Source organism: Eurypyga helias, unplaced genomic scaffold, assembly GCF_000690775.1.
Source record: "Eurypyga helias isolate BGI_N326 unplaced genomic scaffold, ASM69077v1 scaffold5707, whole genome shotgun sequence".
In the NCBI taxonomy this organism is placed as follows: Eukaryota; Metazoa; Chordata; class Aves; order Eurypygiformes; family Eurypygidae; genus Eurypyga; species Eurypyga helias.
The window spans coordinates 1-14,538 of NW_010263552.1; the positions used below are offsets into that span (position 1 = coordinate 1).

The 14,538-nt window shown below is 47.6% G+C and overlaps 1 protein-coding gene across 1 annotated transcript; it reads left to right on the plus strand.

Moving 5' to 3' along the window:
* The first annotated feature begins 1,150 nt into the window (after positions 1–1,150).
* CRLF3 (cytokine receptor-like factor 3) lies at positions 1,151–10,945 on the plus strand. The gene is made up of 8 exons (XM_010156073.1): positions 1,151–1,282; positions 2,272–2,479; positions 4,310–4,397; positions 4,851–5,028; positions 6,177–6,399; positions 7,067–7,199; positions 10,265–10,377; positions 10,692–10,945. The coding sequence occupies exons 1-8, from the start codon at positions 1,151–1,153 to the stop codon at positions 10,943–10,945; spliced, it is 1,329 nt and encodes a 442-aa protein (XP_010154375.1).
* The last annotated feature ends 3,593 nt before the right edge of the window (positions 10,946–14,538 follow it).

Sequence of the window (14,538 nt, forward strand, 5' to 3'; positions counted from 1 at the left end):
TGGGGTGGGTGGGTGTAGGAAGTGTCAGGAAAGAAGGGGTGCGAGCTGGAGTCTGCTACTGAACCGAGCCTGATTTTCTGGGATAACAGGGTTTTTAGGCAATAAAGATGTCTAAAGAAACTAAGTTTTCTAACGTAGTTGAGATGCTAAGTCTTATTTTATAGGGCGTGTCATCTTCCCCTCGCATCTGAAAGATGCCTGCCTAGGCGAGTTATGCTGGAGTTTGGTTGCTGTCCCCATGCACCAGACGCCATGGGTCACGTACTCTGTGGGTCACGAATTAATGTTTCCAGCATTCCAGGTTAGCTGGTTTTTCTGTGGCTGTGGAGACGGAGGAGAGTTTTCACTGGGACTAGTAACCCACTGCCTCTGCGCTGAAGATGGGTGATGAGATAGGCAGATGTGGAGAGCCACTGAAGGACTGGATTCTCTGCTAAGACATCCTCTAAGCATTGTAGGTTTTGCAGACTGGATCCAATGCCTTACTGGCTTTGATTCAGCTCTGCAAGGGGTAAAGAAAAAAAACCCAACCAACTCCGAAAATGCTTCTGTGGTGGCCTGCCCATGGCAGGAGGGTTGGAACTAGATGATCTTTTCCAACCCAAACCATTCTGTGATTCTGCGATCTGATAGTTTTTCTGAAGCAGATTCCATTAGCATAGAAATCTGCTATAAATCTGCCAGGTTAGTGCCCTGCTACTGAGTGAATGTGGGCGATCTCTATACATGAAATTAGTCATCTTCAAAACCACAAGCTACTTAAGAAAATGAATTGTTTATGAACATCTAATCCAAACCTTGTTATCTCAGTGTTGCCTGATAACTCGGGAATGCACCAAGGGGCAGACAGTTTGCCTTTCTGCAGTGGCTGAGGGTGCTTAGTTACCTTTCTTCCCTTTTCCCCTCTGGCAGAATTTCTTTGCTTGTGTGCATCTCTCTCTTCTCTTCCCGTGTTCAGGACCTTACGCTATTTTGTCCCCAAAGAATCAGCCATGCAACACCTGTCCAAGAATTCCATGTCCAGAAGTCCTGAGTGCATTAGACTGGGGGTCGGATAGTGGAAGCTTTCTTATTATTTGGGGCCTGGTGGGCTGATGTGATAGGAAAAGCGCTTCAGATCACTTTCCTTGCATCCTTTTCTTTTGGACCAATGGGGACACGATATTCAACAAACTTCATGCACGTCTGTGTGTTGAGGGACTTGCATTTCCCCTTCTGCGTCGCCAGTAATGTCTGTAATTCCGAGGCTGACTTGCTGCTGTTGAGTCTGCACGTAATGGAGGTAATGGGCTTAGAGAAGTGACTCTTCTGTCTTCCTCCGCCCCACCCCTTCACCAAGCGAAATACTTCCTTTTTTTCCTCGAGCACTGAAATAACAAGAGAAGGGAAACCGAGCTGTGTGGCAGCTGCAGAGCTTCATCAGTATTACTTGAAGAGGAAATTTATTTTACCTAACCAGAGAACTTCCTGTGTTGGCTGTGTGCGCTTCTGAAGATGTAGAAATTACGTGTAAGGCTGTGTGCATGTGGCAGCATTTCCTCGTGTGTGTGACTTACAAAGGTTGTTCACAGGGAGATGTTGACTTCTGACTTTTGCATCTTTAGCTCAGGGATGTTCAAATGTGTGTTCTGCCCTAAAAGTCAAGATTCAGCAAGTTTGCAAACATTTTAATAAGCACTTGTAGAACCTTCTGTGGTCTAGTCTTTCCAGAATCAAAACAGATTTGCTGTGTACCCTGCCCTGTGACCCTGGAGCACCGACAAATCCAAGGTGGCTCTTTGATTAAAAAAAATAATTTAAAAGCAGCTTTACAAGGCTTTTAAAAATCCAGTGATGTGATAGGGCCTGGGAAAGAGCTTCTGGATCATCTTCTAAAAGTCTGGTATCCTTTTCTGCCCAGTGAGGATTACCCGTGTATGGTGGCAGAGTGTTTTTTGAACGGATTACAGCAGTTCTGAGGGGCAGCAGGGAGAGACCTACAGAGCATTCAGGCTTTTCTGACAAGAAAAATCACTTGGTTGAAGCACATGCAACCTGATTTGTATTTTGCTAAGTTAACATGCTTTTCCAGGCTCGTTTCTTTGTCTCCTTCCCCGCTGTGTGTACTAACAGTGGCAACGCTGGTTTGTTACCTGCCAGTGGTCCTTTTTAAAGCTGACTTCACACCCAGCTCTTCACTAGCAGATGCAGATGAGGTGCTTCAGAAAAATAAGAGATATGCGTGGCCTTTGCCTTTATCCTGAATTCTTCTTTCCGGTTATCTGAATGTAGATCAGAGAAAGTGCAACATTGACCAGAGATGTACTTGAGCAACATTTTAACGATCTAAAAGGGACCTTAAAGAAGCTGTTGGATGAGCGACTGCTGTCACTGCTGCAGGAAGTGGATGCTATAGAACAAGACAGCATCAAACCTTTGGATGAATGCCAGAAGCTAATAGAGCACGGAGTCAGTACAGCCAATGATCTGCTCCGGGAAGGTAAGGCAGGACCTGGTACTAAGTCTTGGCTCTACCTTCTGGTGTGTCTTCTCTTGATCAGATATTTGGCTCACTTTGGGCTGCTCTCAAACCAGATGTTAAGAAAAGGTTAAAGTTGGGTAGCTGTAGTGAAGAGCCGATTGATATTTTTTCCTACAAATCCATATTTAAATATTTCACTCCAATCCTAAGGAGTACCTCTGTCAGTGTAGCCTCTCCGTAGGGGCAGGAAGTACCTGCTTTGGAAATGTCTCATTGCAGAGGCGTCCTGCACCCCTCCATGCTAGAAAGAGGATTATGTCAGACTACTTTGAAATAAAATACACCTCGGGTACCGTAGTAACAAACATCTCTGTTGGCTGAAGGAAGTTATTTGTGTCTTAGTGGAGTGGCAGCTGAAGTAAACAGATTATCTTTCCTGCCAAGTGTGGTTGTGCTCACTGTTGATGGGGAACATGAAGAATGAAATGGGCATTGTGTGGGAAAAATTTCTCCAAAAAGTCTGAGGATGAGGCAGACAAAAGTGGACACTTGGAATACACTGTAAGGGCCAGTTTGTACCCTAGTGATGCTAAATACCTAGCCAGAAAGGAATGTCACTCTTGACTGTTTTCCCCTCACTGGAGAACCTACTGGGAGCATGTCTGAGCCGTGAGTATGTTGGCAGTTTCCTTGCATTGTTCCCATGTCTCAACTTTAGCTTTCTTTCAACATGATCTCAGTTTTGTGAACTGAAGTGCAGTGGGCAGTCTCCCACGGGTAGGAAATCTTGCAGCTTCCACTCAGACGTGACCTTGGCGCTTGAAGAACGTGCTGCCTTGGTAGCTGCCTGCCTCCTGCTCACAGGAGCGGTCACAGTATTTAAGAATTAATTTGTTGGGGTATGTTTTTTTCTGGCACCACAGCCTCTGGGACAGCTGGTAGTCACCTTGTTTTAAGTCTCAAGTTACTGAATCACAGGGTGGTGGCAAAGATTGCCTGTGTTTTGTACAAGTTTCTGTCAGCTCTCATGAGAACCTGACTGGCTGTGTGCTTCCTATCCTGGGGGTAATTCCCTCTGTAGCAGCAGCAGAGTTGCTAAGTCATGTTGTCAAGACGTGACTTAGGTAACATGCTTTTCCAGGCTAGTTTCTTTGCATCAGAGTCAGAAAGGAGTTAAGCCTCCGTGGTTATTAAATCTCCTGCTGCCAATTATGACGTCTGCTTTTCTTTAGAGATTTGTAACGTTTGGAAAAGGGCTGAGCTTGCTTATGTTCTAAATTATGATAAAGTCATCAGATAGGAGAATGGAGCATACATCTCTGTAAGCTGAAGTGTGGGGCACTACTTTATATGGAAAGCTTGTGAGGAGATTTCTATTTATCTCCATGCTGTAATGCATGGATTATTTCCTTCACTGTGACAGTAGTTACCATTTACATCGTAGCAAACAGAACAGTGCTTGAAATTTATTTTTTAAACACCTGCTTTTTTATTTTCTGCCCAGTGAAGGTGCTTTGCTGCTTTTCTTCCTTTAAAGCAGGTGGAGGAAGGGATTAATAATCCTGATTGCTGGCATCTGACCCCAGTTCTGCTACTGTCTGAGACCTGAGGCAAATTATTACGTCTGTTATGGGTGTGTCTCCAGGAAGCTTTGGGAGCTTCAAAAGTTGCTAGATAGGCTTTATATTTTTAACTATGACTGTATTTTCTAGCTAAGAGTCTAGTAAAAGTGCTGAGAACGCTTCATGTTTAATGGGTTGTTCGTGTCAGGACTGGTTGTTCTTTGCTGCAAAGAATGCTTTTCTTGGACATTTTCTCATTAGGAATATTTTTACCATTTGATTCCAGGAGAGAGTGCAGTCCATGGAGATGTGGGACAACAGAATGAGAAACTTTGCAGCTTTACAAAAAAAGCTTTACATATTCAGCTAGATAGGTAAGATCCCGACACGCTGAGGTGATCTGAGGCAGCGGCACACTTGCTCTTCCCGGGCAGGGGATCCTTTCTCCTTTGAAACACAAGCCTTCTGCTCCGTTGCCGTACGAGATTCCTGTGAGGTGCTACTGTCCTGTTTGTTTCATAGCCTTTCGTTGGGGCTGGCAGTCACAGAATCAAGTAGTTTTCAACCTCCGTGTGTTCTGTAGAAATACAGGCTGTTCATTTGTGAATGATGAAACTGCTCCTTGTGGAACAGCCTGTTTTTCAGAGTATTTACTGAGAAACAGTCTGGTTAGGGCTAAAACACAATGTTTTCTGAGTCTTTTAAGTTTGAAATGCACATGCCAATTTCTGCAGCAAGCATTCTCCCTGCAAGTCTGCACAGTCAAGCGTATGGACAAAATCTGTAGAAGCTGGCCCCTTTCATTACAGCAAAGTTTCCTTTCTCAGCTTACCAGAAGTGCCCTCCTTGGTTGATGTGCCTTGTTTATCTGCCCAGTTGGATGACTGCCTTCTTACTATATTGAAAAATCAAATATTCAGACATGGAACTGTGGCATCTCGCCCACCTGTACAGCTAGAGGAATTTGTTGAGAAGCCTGGAGGTATTTTAGTCCGATGGTGTAAGGTAGGTAAAACATCCTGGGTGAAAATAATTCAGACTTCAGTTTTCTCAAAAGAAACTGGAAAAGCCACTTTCCTTGTGGATTCTTCACAGCCTTCAAAGGAGTAGTCCACTCCAGTGTGTAGTTAGAAGCTTTAGAAGAGGTTTTTATGGCAATGGCCTTGTTTAAAGGCAAGGTAACCTGGTGATGTTGTGGTTGCTGCTGGGGTTTGTGCCTGCCTGGCAGTGACACCTGTGTGCTAGACTCGCTCTTGGACTGTATGTGCTCCCATCTGCGGGTAGGAAAGGCCAACACGCTAATGCACCTTTAACCCAGGATCTCCTTCCCTGTGTGTGGAAAAGTCAGGAGGGGCAGCTGAAAATCCTGCTGCCCCTGCTTCCCCCGTGTAAGCACGTGCCAGGTACTGGACAAGCAGGAAACACCTCCTTCATGTAGTCTTCCCACTAAACAAATCAATAGGAGAGTGTAATCTATCTGTGATGCAAACGAGACTAAGAAATCCTGGTGTGTGTTTCTGGCAGAGCTGATTCGCACGCAGCCCCTTGTGCCGCAGAACCGACTGGTTCGTTTGTACGGCAGCAACAGCTGAACACTCCCAGCGAGACCCAACCTCACTGCTGGCGTCATGCTGTTGTTCCCTTTGAAGATGCTTTAGCAAGCCCAGGGTGAGGCTGAGGCTGGGCTGTTATGCTTTTACACCTCACCATGTTTGTGTTCTTGGGGAGATGCAGCGGGTAGAAAAAGAAAATATTTTAATACGGGCATTAGCTAGTCAATCAGCCTTTCTCTTCAGCACACAAAAACTGTTTTTGAGTAAATCACTGCTGTGCTCTGATGTGGTTTTGTTGTTGTTGGATGGCTCTACGCTCCTTGGCAGCGTTACACAAACTGACATTGTTCTAGCAACAGGCAGCCGTCGGTCAGCCATCCTTACCTTGCAAAGGATGTGGCTTCAGATGATAAAACCTTAGGGGCTGTTGTCACGTGTGGTCTGGTTTTCTGTGCTGTTGAGTTCCCTGAATTTGGTCATCCTTGAGGGATAGTGGAACTTCTGTGGGTGGAAAAAAATAAACTACCCTAGTATGTGCTGCTTTGAGGCAAAAGAAAAACAAGAGAGGGCCCTTTATTGATGTAATAAATGTTTCTCTAGGTGGATGATGACTTCGTACCACAAGATTACAGGCTGCAGTATCGTAAGAGTACTGCCAGTCACTTTGAAGATGTATACGTCGGCTCTGAGACAGAGTTCATAGTGCTGCATATTGATCCTGATGTTGATTACCAGTTCAGAGTCTGTGCCCGCGGAGACGGACGGCAAGAGTGGAGCCCCTGGAGCGTTCCTCAGATCGGCCGTACCACGCTGGTTCCCCATGGTACTGTTCCTCGCTCTTCATCCTAAACGCGTGTCGTCGCTGCTGCACTCCTGAAGGCCTGCAGCTGAATAACCTGGGGAGCTGCTGTCTGCACGATGGTGGGGTGTCCTTAGCTGCGGTGTGTGTGCAGCGCATGACGAGCTATCCTTTCACCCCAGAATTGTCCTTTGCTTTGCAGTGCGAGTGAGAGAGGGTGAGCCTTTCCAGCAGGAAGCTCACTGCTTAGCTTTGGAAAGCAACAGTGAGCCAGAAATGGGGCATTTTCCTTCTTTGCCCCTCACCCCAACTGAGCGTTGTTTGATGACCTACAGTCACATAAGAAGCTTTTGTCTTGGAGACAAACCTAGATTTTCTCTTCACTTGCAAATTTTTAAGGGCGGTGGGTCACGAGGGTTTTCCTTTGCCTACAATACGACTTCACAGGGATCACAGCAAAGAGTGAAATTCTGGTGAAGCCTGTGAGCTGGGAAATACTTCTTGTAATTGCAAATGATTTGATAAAGAAATCTCTCCATCCGAAGGCAGCACCAGGCCCTGTTCTTAACATAGCTTCAGCTTGATATGAGGTGAACCAGGTGGGCGTTGCGAGTGACTTAGTTTTGCACAGGCAATAGCTGGTCTAGGTGAGGTTCATGCTGCTTTTTTGTTTTGTTTCTTTTCTCTGAAGAATGGACAGCTGGCTTGGAGGGTTACAGCTTGAGCAGTCGAAGAAACATAGCGCTTCGAAATGATTCTGAGTCATGCGGTGTGCTCTACTCCAAAGCTCCGACTTACTTCTGTGGGCAGACATTAACATTCAGGCAAGTACTTTCTGGGTGGCTGTTGTCTGGTGCATCTCCTGGGAACCAGGCTTCCTCCTCTAGCCCATTGGAGCTGACTTGTACGTAAACCTGGTCACGATGGGGTTTTCCATCAGCTCAGCCCTGGGCAAGGTGGTGTGTCTGTGTGCAGTCTGGGCTTCCTTCTCTTCACTTCTACTTCCTGGCTCTTGAGGAAAACTCCTGCTGTTTTTGTAGGACCTGCACCTATCTAAAACAGAGACAAGAGCGAACTCCTGGGAGGTGGTAAAATATAGCCCAGGCCAAGCAAATCTGTGGAATGTTGAACTTCTTCCAGTTTTGTAGCAGCTGTTGGTGGCTGCTCAGAAGCTGTCACAGCTCGACGTTGACTCTTTAAGCTTGGGTCAGTGGGTTTTTTCTGTCCCAGACTACCCATATGCTTTGGTGACTTTGGGTATGAAAACATAAGCGCGGCTGGACAGGTAAGGATGACGGTCTGGCATGATGTCTTTAACATCTGGGATAATTAGTGGTGATCAGAACACTGCTCAAAACTGGCGTTAGAAACTCGTGAGTGGAAGAGGGATCTTGTGAGATTCAAGCTTTCCACTTGACGCAGAACGTGATTAAAAACCTCGGCAGCTTTGCTGCCTGGAGTCCTATCCCTGAGATGATGCTGTTTAACGGGGTGTGAGGAATGTCCTTGTGGGTATGTCACTTGTAATTACAGACCTCAGACTGAAGCTTTATTCCATCTTCCCCGGGTTAAATAAAACGACGTGCTGTGCAGTAGGCAACCCCCAAAGGCAATTTAAAGGGGTCGTTCATATGTTTCATTTCTGCTTCCTGATAATGAATTATCTTAACTTTCAGTGGTTGTAGTATGAGGATGTGTTCAGCTGCCCAGTCTGAGATGGGATAAAAAGGTCTAAAGCTTTCATTTGAAGCCTGTTGCTAGATTTAACATCTCTTGGCTCAGAAATGCCTGTGAAATGAAAGGCAGGACTTTGAGGTTTCCCTTGGTTCTCTATCAGACCAATGCCTTTTATCTTTTTTTATTGGTAACACATGGAAATCTTTTGCTTTACATTTTGGTAACGTGCACGCCTCTCCAAGAAGAGATTGTTTCAGGATGGCAGAGCACTAACAAGCACATGTCCAAAGAGCTGTAAGGACACGAATCTTAAGGTTGAAGACAACTTCAGAAATGGGTTGTGTTCCTCTTCCAAGGTCCAAGAGGAGCTTGTTGTTTGACAGTGTGTGACATTTTTCCTGAGCAGGGAGTCGTACGTGGCGCTTGGCTTCCTCCATCTGTTGGAACAACAGGGTGTTCGCATGGGGTGAGTGGCCAGCTGAGCAAAAGGCGGCGGCAGGGTTCACCTTACACTGTTCCCTCTGCCTGCGAGAGGAGGAAAGCCCTTGCCGTTGTCTCCGGCACTTGGGCTGTGCTTCCTCGTTACAGTGCAAGGAAGGCTTGGTCTTTCCCTGCTTGGCGCTAGCATGCAGCCCAGCCCTCTCCTGCAGCGAGGGCAGCCCTGGTTCTGGAAAGCCTGGATGTGACGAGCACAGACGTGCGTGATGAAAAATGCGGCCTCAGCGAGACCTGAACGTTCCGCTGAGCCTAGACTGACTCGTGGGTAAAGGCTCCTGCTCTGGGTCTTGCCGTCACTCCTCGCAGCGTATTCGCTGTCCCATGACTTGTCTGATGGATTTTTCTTGCTGCTGCTGGTTCAGGTTACCTTACCAGGGGTCTGTGGGAATGAGCGTGTGGATACAGGTGGACGTGCCAGAACTCCTACTGCTTGATGGGTTTATAATTCTGCAGTTTTGCACTGGAAACCAGTGTTTGTACAGCCACAAGAATGACCCAAACTGCAGAAAGGCTCCCTTAACGAGGGGTGGAATGAACTAACGTTACCTTATGCACAAAGTTTACAGATAAAGAGCCGCTTGTAAAGCGTCACCACTAACTGCCTGAGGTTAAAATCTGAAGTAGAGTCCCAAATTTGAAATCTCATTTGTAGCTGTTTTAGGAAAACATGATGGATCACTTCCAAATCAAAAGCTTCTTGGATACTGAATTTTTGGGGGGGGTTTTGCTTTGCTTTACAGTACAAGGCTTTTGCTGTCTTAGTGACCTTCCCAGGGGACTGAAAATCCTAATGGAGTGCAGAAGTAAAACATGGTTCCAATTTTACCTTCCCTGTTTGTCTTGAAAGCGTTAACCCGTTGCGTGCCAGGCTACTGCCCAGCTCAATTTCCAGTTCTTAGTAGGTTCTGCTGAAGTTTTTCTGTTGTTTGGCAACATCCACCTATCAGTGCTGTTCTCTCAAGCTGTAAGGAAAATAACCACTCTCTTGCTTTCTAGAGAAGCTTTCAGAGTCACTCAGGCTCTCGTTAAAGTATGATTTAGCACCTTTGAGGGATGGCAGTACTGGAGATACAGAAGAGCCCTCCAGTGTATGAGCTGTGCAGCCTCGCTCAGCTGCGAGGGCCCGAAGGGACCTGTGTCCCAGGTCCTTTGCACAGTTCATCTGCTGTATCTTCAGAGATTCTTTCCCAGGACCAAAATCCTAAATGCAGCTGAGCAGAAGCCAGACTGCAAATGCCCTTCTAGGCATTGTTTTTAATATCCATTTGCACCAAGCTGATTTATTTAAAAAAAAAAACAACACAAACAAAACACCCACACGCTCCCCCAAACCCAACAACCCACCATCGCCACAAACACATGGACCTTTTGCCCCCACCCCTTTACAGCAGAACGTAGCAGGGCTGAAACCCCCCGTTGTGGTCACACTTAGGAAGTACTTGCTGAAACCGCGGGCATCTTGCCCTGCCGCGCGGTGCTGACCGGTGATCTGGTATTGACGGTTGCAGTCGCTCGGTGGAGCCGTTGGGAAGCTGGTAGGACATTCAGCAGGGCAAGGTCATGCCACAGGCATCTCCCCAAAAGGTTGGATGACTTTGTTGGCAGCCCTGGAGCAGCGTAGGGAGGTCTGGTGTGGCAGGGTATTGCTGCCTGCGTTTCACTCTGTGTTTTGATTTAAAGCCTCAGGGTTTGACTTAACCTTTTTGCTCGGTAGAATTGAAACTGTGGGGCAGCCAGACAGACGGGACAGCCTGGGCGTGTGTGTGGAGCAGCAGAAGGGCTATGATTCTCTGCAGCGGGACAAAGCTGTGTGCGTTAGCACAAACGGTGAGTCGGAATCACATCGCTGAAGACTCTGACCTTCCCAAAACCCACAGTCTCTGGTTCTTTGTATCCCTGGATGGCATGTGAGTAACTGCCCCCACCTTTTATGTTTGTGCTGTTGGTGCAGTTAATATCTGGGGAGATCACGGGGCTCCTTTTTCTGCTTGCAGCCACTGCAACCTGTTTGATGTCACAGAAGGAACGTGTCAGGGTTGCTTTACATTTCTGTTCGCCTGCAAAAAAGTAGGGCAGCACAGTATTGCACGTTCGTACGTACAGAAAGCGAGAAATAACGTTTGCTGTCTTGCCTGTTTCAGGGGCAGTGTTTGTAAATGGAAAAGAGATGACAAACCAACTGCCTGCTATTACGTCCGGCTCCACAGTGACGTTTGACATGGAAGTTGTGCACTTAGGCCCTTCCAGCAACGAGGGAGGAAACTTCAAGCTTCGAGTAACCATTAGCTCCAACAACAGAGAGGTGGTCTTTGACTGGGTACTCGATCAGTGCTGTGTCTCTTTGTATTTTGGATGTTCTTTTTCATACCCAGGCTGGAAAGTTTTGGTGTTTTAGCAGTGAATGGAGTTTTTGTTCTTGCTATCAAGTGTAATGTCAGAACCTGGCTTTCCAGCTGTTTGACATCAACAATCTGTTAACAAAACCCTGTCTTTGTACTACTTGAACTCCACTATATTGTACTTCCTACTGGGTTAATTTCAAAAATAATTGTGAAAGATTGGATTTGTTACTCTGGAAAAAGTTAGAAACAGGCATTTGTGTAGGCAAATTAATTTAAGCAGTCCCTAAGACCTTTGCCTTTTTTTAGTCCAGACTTGATTGTTGTCAGTATTTCATTGTACTCTAGTCTCAGGGTACGTGTGTCGTCTAGAATTCACTTTGCTTAATGCTGCTGTTCTGTGAAATAAGCCTGTAAGCGTTCAGAGGGGGTGGTAATGGACCAAAGCTTTATTTATACCACCCGTAAAAGAGCAAAGTGTCGAGAGCGGTGATGTCCTGCTACGCTTCCTTGTGCACAATGCTGCCTTAAGAGGATGGACGGGTAGTGGGCTCTGCACGCAACAGCCCTTACTTCCATGGACGGTACTGTTCATCCCTCCAGAGCAAGGATGTCTGAGCCATGATGTCTGTGTGAAGAGGTCGCTAGCCTGTCGATGTCTCACTTACCTAAGTGCCTTATTCCCAGGTATTTCTTGAACTGTTTTCTGTGTTGTCACTTGGAATATATATTCTAGAGTAGTTGCATGGTGATGCTTACGTCAGCGTAATGCGGGTGCTTGCCTCAAAGGAGACCCAGACCTGGAGCAGGACAGCTATCCCATCCGTCAGCCTTCCCTGCTAATAGTTTAGCCCCTAGCCTCTGTCAGTGCTTCAGTGCTTAGGCGTGACACGTGGATGGCACCTGCCATTCCTCAGAGCCCTTCTAGGCCTTGTGGGACATCAGGAAGGTGGTCCTGTCCGAGAGACGAGGGAAGGGCTGTTCTGGGGCCCAGGATCCCTGGAAACTCCAGACCGCTGCCTGGGGACACCTTGCATTAACATGTAATAGCGCAGGTGTACGATCCGGGTGCTGGGTCCGACTGGGCCACCCAAGCAAGCTGGGGCTGCTGCTGGAGATCCAGCTGGGAGGTAGCGGAGAGGGGCTTGGGGCAGACCCTGCTGTCAGATTTAACCTGTGGCCGTCAGAATGGAGCAGATGGTGATAACTGAGCTCTCTCCTCCATGCAGTAGGATGGGATAAGAAATTATTATGAATTAATTGACTGAATTCAGAAGTTACATAAAGTTACCACTGTTTCCCCTAAGAAATCGTAGAGAACGGTTTGGGTTGGGAGGGATCCTGAAGATCATCTGGCGTGGGCAGGGACACCTTCCCCCAGACCAGGCTGCTTATGAGCAACGAAGATTGAGAAGCAGCTTCTCAAAGATCCTGGTCAAGAGATTGCAATATTACTGGATTTAAAGAGTATTCTAAAGTAATGCTCATGGAGGGCCTTTAAAGTGCCCTTCTTACCTCAAATTCAATTGAAGTTAGATATATGTTAGACTAGCAGTATTTTAGTAAAGCCAAGACAATCATTCTGCCCTTTTTCCTTCAGCGTCAACCCGCCCTACGCTGGCACCAAACGCTTATCGTACGTTGGAGTAACGTTGGCGTAATACCCGCCGTGCTCCTGGTGTCAGTACAGAAGGGTTAGTCCTCCTGCCCGCCTGTTTCCCCGGCGGACCCGCAGCAGGGGTGCGTGACTTCAGAAGAGAACGGCGGCTCACATTTATACCACTCACAGGAAAAACGTGCAGGTGGCAGAGTGAGGATGGAATTTAGTGTCAGGCGGCAGGGAAGACTGGATGCCGGCAGGTAGGATTGTTCAGCGTTAGTTACATTTGAAAAGCAACGCCGCGGGCTTTTTGTTGCTGTTTTGCTGTTAAGGAGAAAGAATACTGGCTTATCCCAGACCTTCAGCGTTTTTGACTTACCCGCTGAGGAGTATTTTCAGTACTCCCACACTGTGGTTCTGTTCCTGCAGGCAAGAAGGTTCAGAGGCCGACCCACCAGTATTTGTCCTGCTCACGGGGGGTCAGGCTGACCCCCCAACAAGCAGCCAGCTGCAGTCTTGCTTCACACAGTGCTGGTAGTTTTATTTACACGCGCCAGGTGTCTGGTACTCGTTGTATCTTAGTGCTTCTACCCTATGGAAACTGAAATAGTGAGGATCTACACGTGCGAGGTACCGCTGGGCCGGGTACCTTCTCATCTGCTTTGGGAGGGACCAGTCAGACTATTGATTCTGCAGGATACTCACTTGTGAATTACAAAATGAAGCTTTTGAGCCTTGAATTCAGGTACTTCCAGTGCTGGTAATGCCTCCTCAGTCAGGATGGCTGTGCAGGGCCGCGGGAGGCCCCTGTGCTCCCCTTCAGAGCTGAGGGTGGCAGTGCCAGAAACGGTTTCTGACTTCCGCTGCGTGTTGAGCGCGGGAGCTTGCCAGCGTCGGGTTAGGGCTTCGGTTGACGAGGCGGGTCGGTGTTCTTCACGTGAGCCCACTGTCCCAACCGCACGAGGTACCACCTTCAGTCACCTCTGAGAGCTGCACCTTTCAAACCTGGGAGGGGTGAAGAGGCTCAGGGCAAGAGACTGGAGTAACAAAGTGTGTGCATGATGGGGAGAGGCTGGAATGAAAACGGCTGAAATCCTGGTTTCCCACAGCCGAGTTCAGCTAGATGGGAAACTTGACGCTTCCTTCACAGATTTCACCTCCAGCCCTTGGAGCCCGGCAAGCAACAGCGTTAACCGCTTACGGAATTCAATCCTGAACGGTGTTTTCTTAAGCTAGTACAGTCACTTACCTCAACAGAGACCTGTGTCAAGTGAAGTTTGAATTTTTTTAAATAAAGGTTTATCCCTCAACGGTGTACGGCCTAGTAAATTATTCATTGGGCACAAGGCTGCGCACGGCCGCGTTCTCACGAGGCCGTAAGGAAACGCGTGGCAGCTCTGCAGCCATCTGTAAGAGCTTCTCCCCTTTTAAGTCACGTCCCTCAAGAGTCCCAAACCATTTTTTGTTCATGTTCCTCACTTATGCACCTTGTTTCCAGCTGCAGTTCGGACCTTGACTGCCACGTCTTGCAGAAATAGTAGTTTTCCTTACTTTCTAAAGGTCAGTCACAGCGCCTGTGAACTGCTTTCCTCCCTATTCCAGCAGAGCTGATCTGGCTCCATTTCATACCCTTCCCATCGCCTCACAGCTGCCCCAAGCTGTGCAGCTCTTACCCCTCGGCTTTTGGCCACCAGGGTAGTTAACCCCCTTCAGATAACCTGTTGGTTCATCCTGGATTCCAGTAGCTCTGCTTTACCTGCAGCCCGTTCCATTCCTTCCGTCTCTCTTGTGACTGGTGGGACCAGGGAAGGAGGCTGCAACGGGGTCGCTTTCCCTCCTAAATACACAAACGAGCTTCCTTGGTGCTACGTTAAGTACTTCCGAAGAGTACTTCAGCCTCAAATCAGCCACGTACAGGCAGCAGTGTCACAGAAGGACTCGCCTATTTCATCCAAAGCTCCTTTCCTCAGCTGCAAAACCCGACAGTGGCAGAGCGGGAACCAGGATCCAGTCCAGCAGGAACACCCTCCGTCCAGCGCCGGCACCGAA

Excerpts from the sequence above, each read along its gene's own strand:
- CRLF3 (XM_010156073.1), top strand. The coding sequence starts at position 1,151 with ATGGGGACACGATATTCAACAAACTTCATGCACGTCTGTGTGTTGAGG. Across the intron at positions 1,283-2,271 it reads TGAGTCTGCACGTAATGGAG|ATCAGAGAAAGTGCAACATT; the intron begins GTAATGGGCTTA and ends ATCTGAATGTAG. Across the intron at positions 7,200-10,264 it reads GGGCAGACATTAACATTCAG|AATTGAAACTGTGGGGCAGC; the intron begins GCAAGTACTTTC and ends TTTGCTCGGTAG.